At 31.7% G+C, this 22,983-nt stretch overlaps 9 protein-coding genes across 9 annotated transcripts, besides 9 other annotated features; 5 read left to right on the forward strand and 4 right to left on the reverse strand.

Moving 5' to 3' along the window:
- Positions 1-199: 199 nt before the first annotated feature.
- Positions 200-237: a mobile genetic element.
- Positions 238-569: 332 nt separating this feature from the next.
- On the forward strand, positions 570-2,325 carry TVAGG3_0511340 (mitochondrial 60 kDa heat shock protein family; the record flags this gene model as incomplete). The annotated part of the gene is made up of 1 exon (XM_001312752.2): positions 602-2,272. One exon carries the CDS (start codon positions 602-604, stop codon positions 2,270-2,272), a length of 1,671 nt encoding a protein of 556 aa, XP_001312753.1.
- A 527-nt stretch (positions 2,326-2,852) lies between these two features.
- TVAGG3_0511350 (RelA-associated inhibitor family) lies at positions 2,853-3,770 on the forward strand (the record flags this gene model as incomplete). Its single annotated transcript, XM_001312751.1, has 1 exon — positions 2,853-3,770. The coding sequence occupies one exon, from the start codon at positions 2,853-2,855 to the stop codon at positions 3,768-3,770; it is 918 nt and encodes a 305-aa protein (XP_001312752.1).
- Positions 3,771-4,082: 312 nt separating this feature from the next.
- TVAGG3_0511360 (peptidase family M48 family) lies at positions 4,083-5,399 on the reverse strand (the record flags this gene model as incomplete). The annotated part of the gene is made up of 1 exon (XM_001312750.2): positions 4,083-5,078. The coding sequence occupies one exon, from the start codon at positions 5,076-5,078 to the stop codon at positions 4,083-4,085; it is 996 nt and encodes a 331-aa protein (XP_001312751.2).
- A 91-nt stretch (positions 5,400-5,490) lies between these two features.
- Positions 5,491-5,528: a mobile genetic element.
- A 913-nt stretch (positions 5,529-6,441) lies between these two features.
- Positions 6,442-6,483: a mobile genetic element.
- A 650-nt stretch (positions 6,484-7,133) lies between these two features.
- Positions 7,134-7,175: a mobile genetic element.
- A 267-nt stretch (positions 7,176-7,442) lies between these two features.
- Positions 7,443-7,479: a mobile genetic element.
- A 17-nt stretch (positions 7,480-7,496) lies between these two features.
- On the reverse strand, positions 7,497-9,050 carry TVAGG3_0511410 (serine/threonine-protein phosphatase 1 regulatory subunit 10-related family; the record flags this gene model as incomplete). The annotated part of the gene is made up of 1 exon (XM_001312749.1): positions 7,497-9,050. The coding sequence occupies one exon, from the start codon at positions 9,048-9,050 to the stop codon at positions 7,497-7,499; it is 1,554 nt and encodes a 517-aa protein (XP_001312750.1).
- A 180-nt stretch (positions 9,051-9,230) lies between these two features.
- On the forward strand, positions 9,231-10,562 carry TVAGG3_0511420 (lipid binding; the record flags this gene model as incomplete). Its single annotated transcript, XM_001312748.1, has 1 exon — positions 9,231-10,562. One exon carries the CDS (start codon positions 9,231-9,233, stop codon positions 10,560-10,562), a length of 1,332 nt encoding a protein of 443 aa, XP_001312749.1.
- An 893-nt stretch (positions 10,563-11,455) lies between these two features.
- On the forward strand, positions 11,456-12,514 carry TVAGG3_0511430 (intracellular auxin transport; the record flags this gene model as incomplete). The annotated part of the gene is made up of 1 exon (XM_001312747.2): positions 11,479-12,474. The coding sequence occupies one exon, from the start codon at positions 11,479-11,481 to the stop codon at positions 12,472-12,474; it is 996 nt and encodes a 331-aa protein (XP_001312748.1).
- Positions 12,515-12,827: 313 nt separating this feature from the next.
- Positions 12,828-14,111, reverse strand: TVAGG3_0511440 (histone-lysine N-methyltransferase protein; the record flags this gene model as incomplete). The annotated part of the gene is made up of 1 exon (XM_001312746.1): positions 12,828-14,111. One exon carries the CDS (start codon positions 14,109-14,111, stop codon positions 12,828-12,830), a length of 1,284 nt encoding a protein of 427 aa, XP_001312747.1.
- Positions 14,112-14,763: 652 nt separating this feature from the next.
- TVAGG3_0511450 (protein kinase involved in positive regulation of hh target transcription factor protein) lies at positions 14,764-15,883 on the forward strand (the record flags this gene model as incomplete). The annotated part of the gene is made up of 2 exons (XM_001312745.1): positions 14,764-15,427; positions 15,506-15,873. The coding sequence occupies 2 exons, from the start codon at positions 14,764-14,766 to the stop codon at positions 15,871-15,873; spliced, it is 1,032 nt and encodes a 343-aa protein (XP_001312746.1).
- Positions 15,884-15,920: a mobile genetic element.
- A 1,178-nt stretch (positions 15,921-17,098) lies between these two features.
- Positions 17,099-17,136: a mobile genetic element.
- A 775-nt stretch (positions 17,137-17,911) lies between these two features.
- Positions 17,912-18,093: a mobile genetic element.
- Positions 18,094-18,149: 56 nt separating this feature from the next.
- Positions 18,150-19,191: a mobile genetic element.
- A 38-nt stretch (positions 19,192-19,229) lies between these two features.
- TVAGG3_0511500 (uncharacterized protein) lies at positions 19,230-22,714 on the reverse strand (the record flags this gene model as incomplete). Its single annotated transcript, XM_001312744.1, has 1 exon — positions 19,235-22,702. The coding sequence occupies one exon, from the start codon at positions 22,700-22,702 to the stop codon at positions 19,235-19,237; it is 3,468 nt and encodes a 1,155-aa protein (XP_001312745.1).
- Between the last annotated feature and the right edge of the window lie 269 nt (positions 22,715-22,983).

Genomic DNA, 22,983 nt, shown 5'->3' on the forward strand with positions numbered 1-22,983 from the left:
GAATTTGATTTTTATATAAAATAGTTATATATTAGAAAATAATATGAGTTTATGTGATATTATTTTTCAGAAGATTTTGTGTTCTTCTTCAAAATTTTATTTTTTATTAAAAATAATCTTTACAAAATATACATTTACTTTAATTAATATTTAAAAACGTGCTCTATCAAAAGTTCCAAAAATTCAATATTTTAGCTTTTCTGATGTGTCACTTTTGATGAATTTCTGTTTACAACACTATAATTGTTAATGACATATTTATGGATTGGGTAATAATATTTTATCATAATTATTCAAATGTGAGCAATATTTGATTCAAATTCGTCTAAAGCTATAATATTTTGGATAATCTCACTCAATATCATGGATTCCTGCTCGTGATAAATCTACATGTAGTTTTAGAGAGTATGAATATGAACGAACAACTGAAAATCAAGGGAAAATTTTTGAATTTATCCAAAATTTTGCTGGGAAAAAGGATCATCGGTAGCCATATATTTTGCTTTAAAATTTTCACAAGAAACCCCTATGATTTTTTATATTTGGCTGGAGCAGAAAAATTGAATGAAGGAAAACCGATCATTTTACTTTTAGCTAATTCATGCTTTCCAAAGCGAGTTCAGCTTTCGTCCGATCATTTGTTCGTGCCAAAGAACTTAAGTTTGGTGCCGAAGCCCGTCAGGTTCTCCTTGAAGGTGTCAACAAGCTTGCTGACGCCGTTGTTTCCACATTAGGACCAAAAGGACGCAACGTCATGATTGAGCAGCCATTTGGCCCGCCAAAAGTCACAAAGGATGGTGTTACTGTTGCCAAATCCATCGAATTTGCTGACAAATGGCACAACATGGGCGCCCAACTTGTTATTTCCGTTGCCCAGAAGACAAACGATGTCGCCGGTGATGGTACAACAACAGCTACACTCCTTACACGCGAACTCTACAAGGAAGCCCTCAAAGCTCTCTCATCTGGTCTTGATCCAAACGAAGTTCGCAAGGGCATGACACTTGCTGTCGATGCAGCCGTTGCTGAGATCAAGAAGCTCAGCCGCAAGGTTTCCTCCGACAGTGAAATCGCCCAAGTTGCTACAGTTTCCGCAAATGGCGACCACACAATCGGCGAGCTCATTGCCAAGGCTTTCAAGGCTGTCGGCCAAGAGGGCGTCATCACAGTCCAAAACGGCAACTCATTCGAGCACAAACTCGAAGTTGTCGAGGGCATGAAGATCGATCGTGGCTATCTCTCAGCCTTCTTCATGACAAACAACAAGACAATGAAGTGCGAATACGAAAACCCATACATCCTCATCACAGACATGAAGATCTCTTCATTCGCTACTATCGCTCCAGCTCTTGAAGCTTGCATCCATGCCAACCGCCCACTCCTCATCATTGCCGACGATGTTGAAGGCGACGCCCTCGCAACCCTCATTGTCAACAAGATCCGCGGTGGTCTCAAAGTTTGCGCCGTCAAAGCTCCAGGATTCGGTGACAACAAGAAGGCCACACTCCAGGATATCGCAACAGTCACAGGCGGCCAAGTCATTGCTGAAGAACTCGGCCTCAAGCTCGAATCAATCCAACTTTCCCAGCTCGGCCAATGCTCAAAGATCACAGTCTCCAAGGACGACTGCATCGTAATGGGCGGCGCCGGCCAGAAGGACTCAATCAAGGGCCGTGCAGAGGAAATCCGCAAACAACTCGAAAGCACAGAATCCAAGTACGAAAAGGACAAACTCAAGGAACGTCTCGCTAAACTTACAGGTGGTGTCGCTGTCATCAATGTCGGCGGTGCTTCAGAAGTCGAAGTTAATGAGACAAAGGATTTGATCGACGACGCACTCAACGCTACAAGAGCTGCCATCGAGGAAGGCATCGTTGCTGGTGGTGGTATCGCTCTCCTCAACGCTTCCCTCGCTCTCGACAACCTCAAGAAGGAATCTCTCCTACAGAGAACAGGAATTGAAATCGTAAGAAACGCAATACAGATGCCAATCAAGGCTATCGCCCTCAACGCTGGATTATCTGGCGATGTCGTTGTCGACAAGGTCTTGGCAAAGAAGGACAAGAAGTTCGGATTCGACGCAAGAGAGATGGAGTACGGAGACATGTTCAAGAAGGGAATCATCGATCCAACAAAGGTCGTAAGACTTTCCCTCATCAACTCCGCTTCTGTCGCTGCTTCAATGATGTCTGCTGACTGCATGATCACTGATGTTCCTGAGGAGAAACCAGCTGCACCGGCCATGCCGCCAATGGGTGGTGGAATGTACTAAACTAAATAAATTTCCACCAAATTTCTAAATAAAATAAAAAAAGAGTTTTTTATTATAAAAAATAATAAATTTTTTCTGATTTCTTAATTTCTTTATTTAATGAGATGGGTTTGTACAAGAATCAAAATGGAAAAATACAGCTCTTTAGAATTTCGTATAAAAACATTTAGTTGGTGAGATAAAAACACTTAAACAATTGCATAAATTCTTTGAGCTAAAATGGAAGTATATAAAGACATCGCATTTCATGTTCTGTGTATTTTTCAGCAAACTGTTGCTTATTAGAATCTTTAGACCAAAGTACTCACGACTCAGTAGCAAAAGTGGGGAAAAAATGTTCAATATTCTTGCATCATTTGGTTTACATTCAAAATTATCACATTTACGACTTTTTTCTGAACTTTATATAATTTGTGATTTAACTGTAATGCCTATGATGGCAAGATTTGTTTATAGTTTATTAATGAAAAAAGATTTGTGAATTAAGTTATTTTGGAATTCAATTTTATTTGTGATATAAAATTGAATATTCATTCAAAATTGAATTACTATTTGTGAAATTTGTTTTCCATCATTTTTAATGTCGAATATTGACTTTCGTTACTATGGTGAGAACATTGCCACATACTCAAAGGATATTGAGTTCTTGCAGTTAAGAAATGTAGAAGAGATGTGTCTTATTATGAAGAATGCTCGTTTATCAATTTCTGAATTTAATGATGTATTTGGGAGATTCAAGAGATACTTCAATCCAAAGGAGTTATTTGAAATATTACATAATACTAGTATCAATATTGATAGTATTTCTGATTCATTAATATTAATTAATTCACTTTCAAGCATCTTAGACACAAGAATTTTTTCTGATATCGGAAACTCTATTAGATCATACATGAATACCACAGAAAAAGCACTATCAGAACCAAAATTGATAAGTTCCTTAAAGAAATGCAGTAAAACTGATAATTTGGAGAATCTAAACAGAATTTATAAGATTCTTTCAATTGCTGCAGAAGAAAGAGATGATGAAACTATAAAATATGCGATTAGGAATGGATACACTGATGTTAAAGGCGATATATTAAATCATTATGTTGAAAGTGATTGGATATTGCTACGTTCAAATGCATTAATCAAAGCTGCCTCAGTAGGCGATTTGGTACTAGTTAAAGCCTTAGAAAGAAATGGTTGCAACATGAGATATAGAACATTTGATGGAGAATCATTTCTCCATGCATTTTGCTTATCGGATAATGTAGAAGGAGTGAAATACGCATTAAACTTCTTTGATGTGAATGATGTTACTCGAGCTAATGAAACTCCATTCTTTTGTGCGGTATGGGCAATGCAGCTTCAAGTGGTTTTATATCTTATAACAAGGCCAGATTTAAATAGACGAATTCGTGCTGATCAAGGTACAGTTGTTGACGTTGCTTATTATAGAGCCAAACAACTTGAACATCTCTCTGAAGTGTTAGGACGCAAAGGTTTCAAATAACAACATCTTGTTCTAAGCTTTTCTGCACAAGTTAAAGTTAATTCTGAAGAATGAGGATTAAAAATCACACAATTTAATTAAAAATTAATCAAAAACTCTTTAAAACCTTTGATAATATATAAATTTTCAATTCTTTTTCATTAATTTACTTTTGTTTATACATGAATGTAATAAGCATTTGGGATTATATGAGAAATTTAAGATATGATAATTAACTATGATATTTAGTATTAATTCAATATGTTAAATAATTTTTATCAATATATTACTAATATTTAGATATATACAAACAAGAAAATAAAATTATTAAAATTAATCAAATAGTTTTGTGGGAAATTTGGGACAATGCGCAAATATATCATCTCTATTTAACCCTCTTGGATGAGTTCTGAAGAAGAAATGATATAATTCTATTGATTTTATATCTAATCTTTCCTGATCAGAGGTTAACTTCTGAATTGCAGTAGTTATTGGTAGATCAAAGCTTGCTGCAAAGCAATCTGCTCTTATTTCGCACACTCTGTTTAAGATATTCGATGCAATTCTGATAACATTGAAAAACGACTCAGAAAACGCAAAAGTAATGAATATAATAGGTACTATAGGTAATTCTTTCTCAAATCCGAACTCTTCGAGACCATTTTTCATCAAAGAATACAAAATGAAAATAAATAACAAAACAGGAATGGTCCAGAAGAAGCTAAAGTAGAGCATATCTCTAAAATAGTAATGTCCTAGCTCATGGGCAACTGATGCAGCAATTTCTCTTTCGCTCATCACTTCAATTAACTGTTGTGTCAAATAAATCGCTCCATCGGACTGTATGAACGCATTGACTGATTTCCCTTGGTCTCCTATAAGCATTCCTATCGATGTAATCTTGAAATTGGCAACTTTGAGCGGTTTTCGTAAAAATCTTGTAACATTTTTGTTGTTGTAAGGGAAAAAGAGCCAAAAGTCGTCGTCATTAACTGTTTTTAATGTAACAATTCGTGATCCTTGGGTCCATGCTAATATTATTAGGAAGAAAAATATATATTTTACAAATGGATACCATGAGGATGTTTTGAGTAGTTCGTCGTCTTTATCGTAATGATTTAATAGTCTTGACTCGATCTTTTTTCGTTTTAATGCTTGAGTTATTGGAATAATTTGAGTAACTTCGATTAAAAAGTATAGAAAAATGCTAATAACAGAATAGTATAGTATATTGCCTGAAACTGTGTCAACAACAGGATATCTTGGAATATAATAATTATATGGTTTAAAAGTATATTTTCGAGGGAAAACTCTGTCTAAATAGTGCATAAAAGGATACCATGTAAGAAGGTATCTGAGCGGAAATAGATGTAGAAAGTATAAGATGCCGTTTGCTGTATATTGCCAAATTTTCGGATTGAAAATTATTAAAAAACTATCTACCAACCCTGTTGAAGCGAAAAATACGAATTGTACAAAATGTATTTCAATTAGGGATTGCAGTGCGGTCATTTGCTCTTCATTAAAGTTCTTTGAATCATAAAAATAAAAATGTATGCAATTTAAAAGATTGATAGCAGCAAGGAGGCCATTTACTGCCAAAATTATGATGATAAATGTGTATTTGTTGAAAAAAAGACTACGTTTCCATTTCCTCATAAAAAATTCAAAAAAAATTGATTCGAACTACCGATAATTAGCTAAAAATACTACATTCATGTCAATTAAAAAAATACATTACTGTTGTAAACAGAAATTCATCAAAAGTGACACCTCAGAAAAGCTAAAATATTGAATTTTTGGAACTTTTGATAGAGCACGTTTTTAAATATTAATTAAAGTAAATGTATATTTTGTAAAGATTCTTTTTAATAAAAAAAATAAAATTTTGAAGAAGAACACAAAATCTTCTGAAAAATAATATCACATAAACTCATATTATTTTCTAATATATAACTATTTTATATAAAAATCAAATTCAATGATCTTAAAAGCGAAGGATAAACCTCAAAATTTACGAATATAATGAGTGGGAATATAATGCTTATCTATCATAAAACCATATGAAATATCAATTTTTGCTTTACGCCTAATTTTTGACGACAATTAGCAAAAAATGTTAAATGTTAACACTCAGTCCATTTGAATATGAAAAATAAAATTGACTTTGATTAAATGTTTTTATTTATCATGCAATTCTTCTTGCGACCAAAGATTTGAATAAAAGTTCAAAAAAAAAGATAGCTTAAAAAATAATATACGGTAGTGTTTACTAATAGATGAATAGTATATAAATTCTATTAAAATGGATTTGATCCAAAAAAATATAAAAATTTGATCATAAATAAAATCGTTTTAAATTACTTCTTCATTTAAATTATAACAATTATTTTTGGTTTTATATTTTTTTGGATCAAATCCATTTTAATAGAATTTATATACTATTCATCTATTAGTAAACACTACCGTATATTATTTTTTAAGCTATCTTATTTTTTGAACTTTTATTCAAATCTTTGGTCGCAAGAAGAATTGCATGATAAATAAAAACATTTAATCAAAGTCAATTTTATTTTTCATATTCAAATGGACTGAGTGTTAACATTTAACATTTTTTGCTAATTGTCGTCAAAAATTAGGCGTAAAGCAAAAATTGATATTTCATATGGTTTTATGATAGATAAGCATTATATTGTTCCATATTAAGTTCTGTCAAAATGTAAGCTATTCAATTCTATCGTCGGGGAAAGTATCACAAATCTATCAATTTTTTTGTAAAAGTATACAAAAACATATGGTGTTCAATTTGTTTATAATAATATAAATATTAAGATTATCCAAAATAAGAAAAACTAGGTTTTGAGAACACTTTTGAGATGATAATCAAAATATTTTGATTGAAAAATAATATATTATTTATCAGATATAGAATGGATTTTTTCAAATTTAAAAATTCTGAAAAATAAACAGTTTTGTAAAGTAAAAAAAATGAACGAAAACTCGAGACCTCGTATTACAAATGAATGGGTAAGATATATGTATGAAAAAATTGAAAGTGGTGAGTAAGGATGTCAATTTGGAAGAAAAGTGAGAAAATTTTGATTGTGAACTCATCTCTAATATTTTGGCTCCTTAATATATTTGAATCATGATCTTTGAGAAGAGTTCTCAAAAGTATTCACAAAAGCTATTTTTCCTTGAAATTTAAAAATCCTGTTTATTATATATTACCGAATTCAATTCCCTACATATTTCAAAATATTCTATGAGCATTTCAATTTTTGAAAAAACATATTTTTTCCAAATATATTTATTATCATATTTCTAATAATATTTCCTAAAGCGTCACTTTTTACTTCCTCGACGATTATTTCCCTCTCAAAAAATTCAATAGCTTACATTTTGACAGAACTTAATATGTAACAATATTCCCACTCATTATATTCGTAAATTTTGAGGTTTATCCTTCGCTTTTAAGATCATTGAATTTGATTTTTATATAAAATAGTTATATATTAGAAAATAATATGAGTTTATGTGATATTATTTTTCAGAAGATTTCATTCTATATGCCTATGAAAAGTACTCTCAAAACTAACTTTTTCCTAATTATAATTAAATCTAGAATATTGTATTATGCTTAGTATTATTTCATTTTTCTCATTCAATTTAGAATTTACAAATGTCAAAAAATTGAGAGCTGTCACTTTTGATGAATTTCTGTTTATTACATTACAAACATTTATTCTATTTTGAATCTGTTGCCATGAGTGCATCAAGTTCATCATTTGTGATTTCAACACGCTGAGAAGCTCTGTTTGGTGTAGGTTGCTCAATTTTAACAGTTTTTTGTGCTTTAACTGGAATTGAGTCACTACTAATATGTTCATCTTTTTGGTCTTCTTGTGCTTCAGGAATTGGCGCAAGTTCATTGTTTAATTTCTCTGCCTGAGCAATTTCTTCATCAAGTAAGAATTCTGCAAAGTCATCATCTTCAGGATTTGATTCATTTTGTTTTTTATCTTTGGAAGAACTCTTTGATTTGGATGAAGAACTTGAAGAAGAGGAAGAACTTGACGATGAAGATGATGAAGACTTCTTTGACTTCTTGGATTTTGTTTCTTCTTCCTCTTGTTGAATATCTGAATCTTGAATAAAAGTAACTGAAGTGTAAGAAGCCTGTGAAGATTCTGCATTCAATGGAACAACAGCCTGTGATGCTCTACTTGGTAGCAATCTAAGATAACTCATATTGCGGTGTTGCAATCCGAGATTTGTTTCTTCGATGTAGGTTCTTAGAGCTTCCTTTTCTTGCTTTTCAGCATGCATCTTCATTATCTGGCTATGCTGATGTATTCTCTTTTGAATATTCTTAGAAATTTCTTTCATTCCTGTTTCAATTCTCTTAGATGCAGTATCTCTACGCGTTAAGTATTCATTAGCAAGTTCCTTGGATTGTTTCTTCGATAATTCCTTCTGATGATCAACTTTCTTAGGAGACTCAGTGACAACTTTTGGTGGTTCAGTTGGAATATTTTCTTTTTCATGTGGAATAGGTTCTGCATGGAAAGGATCGATTTCGAAAGGAAGAACGTATGGAACATATTCTATTTCTGGTTTCTTGTGCTTTAATTTTTCGGTTTGCTTCTGATTTTCGAGAATCATGTCATTTTGAGCACGAATTGTCCTTCTCATTTGATCAATTTCCTTCTGCATTTCGACATCAGGGTCTTTAATGCCTTTAGAATTGTTTTGGCGTAATGCATACCAATAAGGATATAATTTATGATGAGAATCATTGATATGTCGATCTAAATTTAACTGAGAATCGAATAACTTATGGCATGTCGGACATCTTTGTGCAGTTTTACATTTAGATACTACTTGCTTGTATGTTTTTGCTTTCTGTTTTTGCTTTTTTATCTCGAGTTGAAGCGAATCTGTATGTTGTTTATATTGTTTTACTAGTTTTTGTAATTTTTGATCCTTTTCTGTAATTCTTATGATGCATGATTGAAGTAATTCGAGTAATTTGAATACTAACGGGTTTTGAATAATTTTCATATCTGGAACGGAGAAAGTTGATTGGCAAAAAGCTTCAACAATCTCATTACAATGTCGAGAACTTTTAGATGTGCGTACTTCTACTGGATCAAAATCTTGAATTAAGCCCCAATTAAATGCATTTTTTGGATATTTTGCCTGAGTTTTCATAATACCATGGTATCCATTGTATCCTTCAATATCATCACCTGGTTGGTGATATATTGTTGCAAAATCGGGCTCAATTTGCATATTCATTAGAAGATTTTAACGTAAAAAACAATAATTGTAAGACAAATTGAGTTGATCAAATTTTGGAATTTTAATGTCACGCGCATTAGATACCATATCTGATTCCTTTTAGATTCTTCGAGTTAAATAAGAGTAATTGCTTTTCTTTTCGGGAACGATAAAATTTCAATTGAATTTTTAGGAAGAATGAATTGGAGCGAGGGTTTTGGCGAGGACAACATTCCACCTAATTGGCCAAAACAGCTAAAGGCATTCTGCTTCAAAAAACTCACTGATGACTTGCCATTCAAGTTTTTCATTAATCCTAAAAAAATCATTTGCGCGCAGTTAAATAATATACATACGAATGAAACGCACATTGTTGATATAATTAATAGCTACCCGTCAACTGGCATTTTGATGGTTGATTTCGTAAGTTATGAAAGAGAATTTCTCAAAAATTTGACAATAGTTTTAGATAACGTATTCAAGACACTTAAAGATACAAAATACTATAAAATCGAAACCTTGCTATCTGCTCCGATGCAAGCAATCCGTAATTCGCACATGAATTTACTCTCAAAGATCCACAACTTAATGAAGAATCCATCAGATGATTTCTTAGCTGTTTTCACTGATTCGTTATGTAGTGATAAAAAACTGTTACAGGATCATACAAATTACATGAATAAGTTTTTTGACGTCGAATCATTAGTAACATCGTATTCCGTGGAGTATTCGAACAACTTTAGAGAGCAATTCGGTTGTATGACGCTTGCACAAATCATGCGTTCGCCTATTCCTTGGCAAATTTACGCAGCAAAGTTTGCTCAACAGTTATCAGGGTATGTAGCCAACAAACGTCCTGACATTGCCAAGAAACTCGATGACTTTGAAGCCCAGACCTCTAAAATGACAGATGCAATCGATTGTATTCCGAAACTCGAAGCCATCAGCAGAATGATGATAATGGAGCCATTCCCGATAGTTGTTGGTGGTCGTCGTATCCTCAAACAAGGCACAGCGTTCAAACATTGCCGTTCAAGTATAACTCAAAGAGAAATTTTCCTTTTTTCTGACATGTTCATGTACGCGCAGTCAAATTACGGCAAGTTACGTGCTCCTGCCAATTATTCCCTTACAAAGATGCGCATAGATATACTTTCCGCTGATAAACCATGTATCGCGATTTATGCACCGAAGAAATCGTTCGTTCTTCAGTTCAATTCGCCCGAGGAATTGGCCTCATGGGAAATGGCACTCAAGAAAGCAATAGAAAACGCTAAAGCTGCTGTAGATTCTCAAGAAACTTACAGAGAAGCTCCAATTTGGATTTCTGACACTGCTGCTGACAAATGCATGGAATGTTCGAAACCATTTAATGCTTTAACAAGGAGAAGACACCATTGCAGGGTCTGTGGAAGAGTTCTTTGCGCAGAATGCGTATCCAAGAAAATTATCATCGAAAACATCGATGAAAAGAAGCCAGAAAAGGTCTGCGACAAATGTTATGACTTGCTAAGTAAGTCTAAGAAGTAATATTTCATGTTTATTTAGTTATTTTTTGTTTAATATTTAATTTAATTGTAAATATTAATATTTATCATTCGGTTAAATTATAGTAGAATTTTGTGGATATTGCATGAATTATTATTATTGAAATTTGAAATAATAAAATATTTTAGGTTAAATTTTGATAAAAATCTATTCAATTAGCTGTTGAATCATACTCGTAGATTTAATGTAGATGAAATCTATGGTTGTTATGGAAAATCTTGGTTTTGGATGATATATCAATTACAAAAATATTGATATAGATTTATTTTTGATATAATGTCGCACAAATTAAAATCTGTTATCAGTTAAAGAATAATCATTATGGAGTGGACCATATGGTGAAACTAATAAAGAACAATCAATATATACGTTAAATCTAATGTACGCTTCTGCAACTATTACATATGAAAGAGAATATTTTGGATCTATGAATACAAAATTAAAAATTGATATGAAATTTTCCAACGATGAAGAAAAATCCATTCTGGAGAAATGATAGCTAAGAACCTTTAAAGTGATATTTCTGCTTCATAATGGACTCATGTAGAAAATTCAGAGTAAATCAAGAAATAAATTGAAATTCATTAAGTTTCTGGATAGCCTATTAGTAGTGCTGTTATATTATTAACATTTTATTTGGGATAAAACATCAAACAAAGTGCTTTTGAAAAACTAAGTACGTATATAAAATCGGTTTAGAAAAGAAGATAATAAAATAACAATCATTAATCGTTTTACCATCATAAATGTCTCAAAAAATTGAATGTATCATAACTATCAAACCTTCAAATTGTGAACTTTTTAGGTGTCAAAATTGAATTGACTTTCAACTTTTTGAATTAATCGTTCCTCAATTTTTTATCTTAAATTTTTTTATTTTGGGAAATCATTCATTGGAATGACTAACTATCTCGAAGTTATCCAGGTCGGTGTTGCTATGCTTTTAATTATAGGAGTTGGATTCCTCCTAGCGAAATTAAAGATTGTCACACTAAAAGACTCTCAACCTTTAAATAATGTGGTTTTTTATGTGGGCTTCCTGCCCTTAATTGTGGAAGGTATAGCTCCAAAGAAGCTAAAGACATTGGATTTCCATCCATTCGGTATTGCAGCTCTTATGGCTCTTACTACTTATGCAGCATTAGCTTTTATGATGATATTTCCGTTTAAGGATAGGTTCGGAACATATCTCGCTACATCATTCCCTACTGCATATATTAACTACATTATTTCCGGTATCCCCGTTTTCGATGCGTTGTGGCCTCCAAGTGAACATATTATGGTTTCTATGATGATGATTTGCAATGATTTAGTTTCATCACCTACTTTCTTGACAATGGTTGGTATTTATAACGTTATTATGGGCAATAAGAAGAGAGTTGAAAATGGCTTGCCTCCAGAGAAGTTCTCAATTAAAGTTATAGGCAGAGTTCTTCTTACAGTTGCAAAGAGCCCAATTCTTTGGGGTAACGTTGTTGGTATTATTTACTCAGGTATTGGTATTCCATATCCAATTTACTGCAACAAACTCTTTGATTACGCAGGATCTATGGTTTTCGCTTTAGCTTTGGTTTGCGTTGGAGTTTTCTTGGCTCAGCACTCTCTTATTTCTTGCGGTTGGATTCAATTCTTCTTCTGCATGTTCATCAGATTGTTTGTTGGTCCAATTTTCGCAGGTTTGTGGTGCAAGGCATTGGGAATGTCAAAGAGACTTTCAAGACAATGCATGGTCATTGGTGCTCAGCCAACTGCTGTCGCTGCTTATTCATTAACATCAGGAGCTCATTTAGGTGAAGATGTCGCATCCACAATGATTTTCTGGACAACTGTAATGTGTGTTCCAACTATTATCATTTGGTTCAGTATTTTGAACGCATTACACATATATGAATAAAGTCTATTTTGTGATACTTTCTATTAATAAATGATATTCAATTTTTAATTTATCCATAGTGAGAAAACTTGATTGTTTAACAATAATGTGAATATTGAAATTGAATTTAATACAATAATGATAGCACATCAAAGCAATCAAGTGGAACATATGAGTATAATAATTTTTTGCCAATAAAGATCATTATTAGCAACAAAATTGTATATAATCTCATATGATGCGTATTATGGATAAAATTAAGAAAATATGATATGTTCTAGTAGTTATTAAACTGTGGATATTTAATTTTACCTAGCAGAAAGTAAAACTTTGTAAAATCTAAAATGAATTGAAACAAACATAATATAAACAATTTATTCATATGTAGGAATTGTTCTAACAAAGTTATCAATCAAATTTCTATCAGGCATTTGAATGTCGTTGCTTAATAATGGAGGTTTCAGTGAAATATGTTTATTTTGAGGGTCAAAAACGTATTTTTGATCCACAGAAAAATCATATTTAACTGGTGCAGGTAGAGGAGGGATTGGATTTGATTTTACCCTTGCAAATGGCATTATCTCGGAAATTGGAGGTGGAATTAGAACATTTGTTGTCCTAGGTTCTGTAGAAATCTTCACCTTTGGTTTTGTCTTCTTTTTAGAAGATTTTTCTTCAATAATTTTTTCATTAAAAACAATTTTCTTTTCTTCCTGGATTTTTTCTTCTGGTTTCTCTTCTTTATGTTTTTTATTTAACTTTTCTTCGGCAACAGCTTTGGAAAATGCTTTTTCTAGCTTTTTGGGTGATTTTTTAGCTAATCTTTCTTCTTTTGACATTTTTTCTTCTTTCTTCTTCTGTTTTTCTTCTTTGGCCAACTTAGCTTGCTGTTTTATCTCTTGTTTAATAATGGATTTTGTAATTGGATTAATAATTCCATTTCCTGCAAGAATTTGAATGTGCATGAATTGTATATTGCGGTATCTATCATCAGGAGCTTCCCTCCAGTTTATAAAGTTCCTGCATTTAGGATTTCCACAATTACATGGTATTTTTTCTGTTCTGGGTATTGAAGAGATACCGTAATCTAGTGTAAGCTCTTCATATGGTAGTATATCGCGTTTAGCAACTATAGATACTGTTGCTGATGATTTTGAACTGGCTAATTTGAGTTGGCAATTTGACTCACAGCTGTGGTTTAAATATCTGGCGGGTGTTCGTATATTTGTTAAATCTACGTAATTGTTTTCGTCAATTTGAATAATAAAGGATATATTCGGATTAATCTTTTTATATTTTTGATATCTCATTTCAGCTACCGATGTTCTGACAACAGGGCATGTAATATCGATTAGATTTTCTTGGGCTCGAAGTTTTTCCGTAGTAAATAAGCCAAATCCGTGAATAGTACTTTTTTCAAATCGAAATCTTCCAACATTTGCAAAAACTGACATCTCATGATTGTTAGAAGTGATAGATACAACATTCCTTTTGGTATGGCTAATAGCATTTGCCCTTTCTTCTTGATCTAGAAATTCAATTTTTTCTAAACGACTGCAAACCAGTTTAGAATTTTTATCAAGAGCTTTTGATACATTCCCAGGTATAATTGGATCATTAAGTTTGGCTGGAACTCCTGAATTTGAACCCCGAGACATCAAAATTAAAAAAAATAGTCACTTTTTATTCATGATATTTTGAAAATTTTTAAATTTGATTGAAACTCTAAATTGATTTTAAAATTGGTCAATATACCCAAAATATCGCATATTTATAGTGTTAGATTTTTCCAAAATACTCTTTTATAACGACAATATAAAAATTTAAAATAAAAAATTGTATTTTCTTGATTGACAATCTAGGAAAACTATAAATAATTCAAAAATGGAAAAGAAGAATGTCATCTTGAAGTCTAAATATGACAAATACGGAATTTTTCAATAAATTTTAAGAAAATAGGAAAAGATTTTAGTAGTCATATTTCATGAGTGACTTTACAAAGCATCGCTCTATATGCATAACCGGACCACTGTATTTTCATCAATGTATACCTAAGTTATTTCACTAATAATGAAAGCAAACTGATTTCTTCACTTATTGAAATCATTATACTTATGAAGACAAAGTGTATCTTAAATAAATCTGAGCTGAATGATGAAAAGTCAGGAGAAATTTTTAAAATTTGAAACCCGAAATCTATTGGCATTTAAGGTTCATTATAAATTTTATTATTATATTTTATATAAATAAACACATATGATACTTTCATTTTTTGACTATGACACTTTTTGACATTTCCAATTTGATAGAATGACCGAATTTTTCAGTGACGATGATCAAAAACCCCAATTTAACTGTTCAAACAATGTAGATGATTCTTTAAAGGAAGAATTAAATCAGATGATTACTAATGATTCAATTTTTAGTTGTGGACAATATGGTAAAGCCTTTATACTTAGACACAGAAGCTTCGAAAATAAAATGTGCGTAAAATTGATTGGATTTAGAAAAGAAAACCCATCTCATGACGATATTGAGCGAGAATTTAATATTCAGATCCAATTCAAGCATCCAAACATAGTTCCAATAGTAAATTCATTAGATCTGCCAAATAATGGTACAAATAAGGATATTTTAGGTTATGTTTGTTTTATTATGCCATATTATCCTCTGAAAGACCTCTATTATTACTTACTTGATCAGCCAAATCATATAATACAAATTAAAGAAGTTCAATGCATAGGCAAACAGATTTTGGAAGCCTTAATTTACATGAATGGTGTGGGATACTTCCACAACGACCTCAAATTAGAGAATGTGCTTATTAAAAAAGAGAATGGATTTACGGTTGCTGCATTATGCGATTTCGGATTTACACAACTTATCAGAGATGATAAAGATATTTTATATTATGATAATGGAAGAGGAACTTTATTGTATAATGCCCCAGAGAAACATCGTGGTGATAATAAATGTATGTATACTTTTGATGTCAATTTTATTTTTTTAATTGACATCATTTTCTTTTTTATTTTTAGATACTAACACACAGATAATTATTTAGCTGACAATTGGTCATTTGGAATTATTTTATATATGATGGCTTATGGAAAATACCCATTTTATGATCCTCCTGACGTTTATAAATCGTTACAATATCATATATTAATAACACGTAGTAATATTCAATATCCAGATAATCCTGATAATATTGATGAATTCAATAATTTGAAAGATTTACTTGAAGGTTTACTTAAACTTAATCCAAATGAACGTATCACATTAGAAGCAGCTCGAGATCATCCTTTCTTCAAGGATGTAGATGTTAATCCCGTCACACTAACAAATCCTGTCGATCTTGACGAAAATGGTGAAATAGATGCTTTTGAACCAGAGGTTATAGATTTTACTTATAACTAAATGCGTTTTGTAATAAACAGAAATTCATCAAAAGTGACAGCTCTCAATTTTTTGACATTTGTAAATTCTAAATTGAATGAGAAAAATGAAATAATACTAAGCATAATACAATATTCTAGATTTAATTATAATTAGGAAAAAGTGAGTTTTGTGAGTACTTTTCATAGGCATATAGAATGAAATCTTCTGAAAAATAATATCACATAAACTCATATTATTTTCTAATATATAACTATTTTATATAAAAATCAAATTCAATGATCTTAAAAGCGAAGGATAAACCTCAAAATTTACGAATATAATGAGTGGGAATATAATGCTTATCTATCATAAAACCATATGAAATATCAATTTTTGCTTTACGCCTAATTTTTGACGACAATTAGCAAAAAATGTTAAATGTTAACACTCAGTCCATTTGAATATGAAAAATAAAATTGACTTTGATTAAATGTTTTTATTTATCATGCAATTCTTCTTGCGACCAAAGATTTGAATAAAAGTTCAAAAAATAAGATAGCTTAAAAAATAATATACGGTAGTGTTTACTAATAGATGAATAGTATATAAATTCTATTAAAATGGATTTGATCCAAAAAAATATATAAAATTTGATCATAAATAAAATCGTTTTAAATTACTTCTTCATTTAAATTATAACAATTATTTTTGGTTTTATATTTTTTTGGATCAAATTCATTTTAATAGAATTTATATACTATTCATCTATTAGTAAACACTACCGTATATTATTTTTTAAGCTATCTTATTTTTTGAACTTTTATTCAAATCTTTGGTCGCAAGAAGAATTGCATGATAAATAAAAACATTTAATCAAAGTCAATTTTATTTTTCATATTCAAATGGACTGAGTGTTAACATTTAACATTTTTTGCTAATTGTCGTCAAAAATTAGGCGTAAAGCAAAAATTGATATTTCATATGGTTTTATGATAGATAAGCATTATATTCCCACTCATTATATTCGTAAATTTTGAGGTTTATCCTTCGCTTTTAAGATCATTGAATTTGATTTTTATATAAAATAGTTATATATTAGAAAATAATATGAGTTTATGTGATATTATTTTTCAGAAGATTTTGTGTTCTTCTTCAAAATTTTATTTTTTTATTAAAAAGAATCTTTACAAAATATACATTTACTTTAATTAATATTTAAAAACGTGCTCTATCAAAAGTTCCAAAAATTCAATATTTTAGCTTTTCTGAGGTGTCACTTTTGATGAATTTCTGTTTACAACAGTTTGATATCTATTATGAAATCAGTATTTTTTTTCGCTTTCGTCTTTCATAGGGTTTTGCAAAGTGGCACGTAAAGTGGCACAATGTTGCAAAAATTTCCCTTTTTGCCCTTTGTCCATTCAATTTTACGCCCGTAACTGGCACGAATCCTCGAAACCCGTGCCAGTTTGCAAAACCCTAGTCTTTCAAAATCTGAATTAAATGAAAGAGTTACACATGATTTTAAGCAGTATTTCATTAAAAGTCCCAAAATTATTGAGAAAGGATGTATTTGCCACTTTCTGACATTCTCTCAATTTTTTTGTCATCTATTATATATATCCTAATTTTCTATGATAAAAAGATAATATTTTTGAGCGGGGAAAAGTTATTATAATTCAATACATAGTACCTCATATAGTCGTTATACTTTTTTATTATTAAAATAAAGATATGTTGATATTATGTGAGTTTACAAAAATGTAAGCTATTTTTTTAGATTTTGAAACGGCGAAAGAATAGAGTATGATGAACGTATGCTACAATTATGTTTATTCATATAAATATCAATTCCATCATAGACGACAATAGTTCCAGTAAAATAAACGGGAGTATTATTATTGTCGTCTGACGATTTTTAGACTACAATGCAAATTTTCGAATTCTAGAATATTTAGCCAAATAAAGAGTCATTCAATATATAATACGTGTTTGCACTCTATATGCATAGATAGGATTGATGTTCTCCTTTATTTAGGTATCAAAACATGCTTGTAAAAAAATAATAATAAAACATTTAAGGGCGCACTTACCACTTTCTGACATTCTCTCAATTTTTCTGACATTCTAGTTTTTTAACCAAATTTTCTAATGTAAAAAGTCATTAACTTTGTTCGGGAAGAAGTTATTTTAAGTCATTACCTAGTATCTTCTATCATTGTTATACTTTTTTGCAATCACAATAAAGATATTTTGATAAAGTGCACTTTCTTTTTTGCAATCACAATATATCATATCAGAAAGTGCACTCTTAAGGGTGCACACGAGAGGATCATGTAAACTTCAGAATTTAGAACCTTATTTTTAGGCATTATCTTGGCTACCTATTTAGGCTCGAAAAGCAAAAAATATCAAAAAATCCAACTTGACTCCATTATGACCCTTTCATGGAGGTAGTTTTTATCCGCTAGTATTTTCCCTTTGAATCTCTTTACAATTCGAAATCAAATTCAAAACTCAGTAGAAGAAAGGAAGAATCGACTTACTACGGTTGTAATACGACTAAATACATATATTTAATTATTTTTATTTACATAATAATTGTTTGAAGCTCATATTCCATCAAATTTTTAAATAAAAACATTAAAATGTTGAAAATGTTCATATATTTTAATAGGGTTTTGGCACTTTATTGAGGAATTACTACATACATAGTCGAACTGAACTTGACATTTTGAAATTTAAATTATTTATCAAAATTAAAATTTAACTTGAAATTTATAATTATTTAGTCATATTTTGCATAATTCTAAGTAGATTTTGTAAAAAATCAAGAAAGAAAAACTTTAACGTGCTTTATTTTTTCTTTTTTATAATAATACATATTATTATATAATTAACATATTCATAATGTTTCACCCTTTCAAAAATATAATCCTCCTCCTCTCAAATAAACGTACATACGGGTGGCCTCTTTTTTCAAAAAATTAAAATTTGAAATTTTGGGCTCAAATATTAGAGATTTTTTCAACCTTCAACGATATATGTTGTCTATATCAGACCTCCTTTCTTTTTGATACTTAACATTGTTCCTAAATCTTAGCCGTTAAGGCTGTTCTGAAAATATTTTTTTTTTCGAAAAAATTCGAAAAAAATTCTTAAAATTCAAAAATCCCTTAATTCCTGAGGATTTTGGAAAAAAGTTTTTACATGAACATGTGTATATTATATGAAGTATATTGATAAGGTAAAAATCAAATTTTATTGCATATTCATCGAGAAAATAAACTAACGAATCCCTCAAAATTGAGAGGGTAATCCTCCTCCTCTCAAATAAACGTACATACGGGTGCACCCTTAAAAGTTCAAAATATTATAAAAAAAAAATAATAAAAATATTTTACAAAAACAATTTGCAATTCTCGATTGCCTTAGCGTATCTTCCTTTCTTTTCCAATCCGTCTATCTGAGACATAACCTGCACAGCCTCGTTCATTGTCTTCTTTAACAGTTCTATCTGTTCTTTGATGAACTGAGGTAAATCAGCTGCTGGAGAATGAGATGAGCTGTGAATCAGCTGAGAAACAGTAGGAGTAAGAGCCGATTCAATTTTTGAGATCGAATCGATCAAATCCGGTGCAAATGGAATTACTGGATCTTCTGTCCATTGATTGACGTTTTTCTGTCTAGGGATGAACTCCCTTTGTATCTTTATGTACTTATCAATGGATGTAATGACCGATTCGAACTTTTCTTTGAAGAATTCTTCTTTTGTAACTTGTTTCTTCGAATTTTGGTTGGCAATGACCAAAGCGCATGAGCTAGGTAGGTCTGTATTGGTTGTGAATATGTATCTGATGCAGTAGACATCATTCCAGCCCTCATCTGGCATCATGAAGTCGTATTCGTACTGTTTTGGATTCGCCTGCTTCACAGGAAGGATCTGGATGTTCGTAGTCTGGAATGTTCCGAACATTGGTATGAGTTTCGTATTAATCTTCACTTCTTTGAAGTGTTTATTGAATAATTCAATTAATTTCTTCGTATCGCCCATGAAAATGAAATCGCTGGCTTCCAGAGCTGTGGCAACTGGTCCACTGACGAATATGCGGTAATAATTAATCTCTGTCTCTACTTTTTCTTGTAATTCTAAAGATGCCTTCGAAATTATCTCTTTGAACGAGTTGTTCGTGTAACTGTTGCTGCTGACAATCATGTTATTCAGGCCGGCTTTGTTGTACGCTTCAAATGTTCCGTCGGCAATCGCACTGTTGATTTTGTCCGAATTTACATCATTCAATTTTGAGAGCCTATTCAAAATGTTCTTCTTAATTTCTGGGACATTATCGTACTTTTCTAAGACCTTTGTTAAAATGAGTGCTTCTTCTAAGTGCAAAGGTGTAGAAGGAGGTTTTTCGAAGGGTTTCGTGAAATTATTCTTAGTAAAGAAATCTAAGATGTCTGATAACGACTGAATCGTCTCGAAACAGACGGAAACCAGGGCTTCGTTAGAATGGCCAACAGTATCCAAGCTAATGAACCATTTAAGGAAGGCCAAAGTGAATCTGTTCTTTTTCTGGCGTTGTATGGCTTGTTCGACAAGGAAGAAGACGGATTCCTTGGAGTTGTAGATTCCTGGATTCTCGTTGATGAATTTCGAAAGAGTTTGTAAGCTCAATACGTCGGCAGATTGAACATCACAGCCACTCATGAATACATTGACAATTGGCTTGTAGACAGAGTCGTGTATGTTCTTGAGCCGCAAGATAAAGTTGAATGCGTGCACCAAATACAGTTTTGTCTTACAAATATCGTGAAGTAAGTCAATTAACTGGATTTGGCTAGTATGAGATAGGTTATCGAAGAGTGGTTGCGAGCATTCTGGTAATTTCGTGTCGAGCAGTGATAAAATGACTGCATTAAACGAAGGATCTGTTTGTAAAAGGGAATGATACTGAAAGAAGACATGGAATGCTGATGAAAGTATTGGTCCACCATCCAAACCATATCTCTGTAACGTATTCGTGAGATAATGCAAAGCTTTCAAAACATATTGTGCATTTCCTTTTGTTTTGAGCATGCTATGCATTGTAGAGAAGAACAATGATATCAGCATGTTGTAGTTCGATGCTGGCTCCTCTGGCAAACTGATATGGCATGCATCTGTTAAGAAATTTCCGTCAGAGAAAATTATACAGAAAACTTCCACTTTTTCAAGGTCTGTCAGTTTTTTGATAATTCCGACCAGTTTTAATTCAATTTCTTCATGATCGAAAATCAATCTCATTCTTAGGAGCATTTCGATGGCCGCCGATTTAGTTTGAACTCTTTTTTCGGAAGCAAGGATTCCGCATATATAATTTATCATAACTTCAATCAATTCCGCGTGCAAACATAATCCTTTGAACAATAATGGGAATAAATGATAAGGAATACGCTCTACGATACCTGGATCTGCGGTCATTTGGTCCAAGAAACTCGCGAAGAACTCTTCTGAGCAGTAAAAGTACCTATCCGCGAAGTTAGAAATTTTGTCTTGAGGAATATGTTGAAAAATGACCGACAAGAAGTTCAAACTGAACTTGCTCGAGTTCAAATTACGTAAAAGAATGTACGGCCATAGGTCATCGAACACTGTGGAGTCAAATTGAGGTGGAACTCCTGGCATCTGCATTGGCAATCGTAATTCCGCATTTGGAGCTATGAGAGAAGGATACAGATATCCGAAAGATATCGTTGAGCCGTCAATAACCTTGTGAATGAACTGTCTACCCTTATCTAATCTGATTGTGAACGTTTGCTTGACAGTTGACATGATTACGCCTTCCTGACATACAGTTACGACAATAGTGAGTGTTTTGTCGAAGCTGGGATTCAATAAAAACATCAGTGGCTCCGGTAAAAATAAAGTTGTGTCTGAAAAAGCGACATGGGACTTGTATCGCTCGATTAAATGACTGTCCATGGGTGATGCGTAAAGACTTTCTTTGTTTTCATCATCATCTTTGATAAAAATTTTAACTTTGTAATTATCGATTGAAGATTTCGCGAGAATGTGAAAATCGTATATAACAAGGAATGGAGATGGCATCATTGGGTTGTATGGTGTAATGCGAGCTGTAATTTTGTCTTCAGGATGGGCATTATTCGATATCGTGATTGAAAGTTTGATTTTTAGTAATGGTTCTTTGGAAATATGCTCTGAAAAGCTGAGATTGTTTGAAAATGAGGTCCAATAGAAATTAATTATGCCGTCTTTGTCACATTTTGCGTGTCCAAACGCAAATGGAACGACAGAATTCTGATCTTTGACCATTTTGAGTAGGCATATTAAATGCGTATTCTTTATATCGTCGGTATATGGCATGACAACGTTGCCTAAACAGCGGTTGAAGAGATGAAATTTCGCTGGACTGTCTTCGAAGTTAATTTGAACAATTTCGGTTAATGGAACTTGGTTCCATGTAAAAATGGAAGCCTGAACTTTGTTTGGAAGTCCAGAAGCTTTATAATCAAAATCGACGCTTAATAATTTCATATATTTTATAATTGGATTGGGTGTTACAATCGGTCTGACGAGAAGATTTTGACTGTTTGTAATATTTTCGTCGAGAATTGGTTGGTTCCTGAGAATATCAAAATCTGATTGTATTGAAAGTAAAAAATCATCCAATTTCATACTAGAGTCATCCGCTTTGAGTAATGCTTGATTCACTTTACGTTCTGAGAGCGGTTCTGAAATAATTGAGGAATATTTTATCGAATCAATGTCAGTCAGCCACGGAGCATCAGTTCTATCATCTAGGCTCTGGGAAAACATCCTAGAATCAAGTTGAAATTCGTTAGTTGTGATTTCGTGGCGTGACATTTTTATATTTTCAACGAAATGCCAGAATTTTTTTGTAAACTTTACAAAAACTATTTATTAATTTTGATTACTTTTTGAAAAATCAATTAATAATGAATAGTATATTATATTTGATTTTTTTTCAGAAAAAAAATTCATGATTTGTCATAATATGCTCTAACTCCCAAAATATAGATCGGCATAGTATGAGAAATAAATATTTCTTTCGCTTATGGGTTTCTGATAGGTTTTATAGAAAATTTTATTACAGATTTCTGTTATGGGTCTTTATTTGACGTTAT

The sequence above is a fragment of the Trichomonas vaginalis genome, chromosome II, assembly GCF_026262505.1.
Source record: "Trichomonas vaginalis G3 chromosome II, whole genome shotgun sequence".
NCBI classification, from domain to species: domain Eukaryota; phylum Parabasalia; order Trichomonadida; family Trichomonadidae; genus Trichomonas; species Trichomonas vaginalis.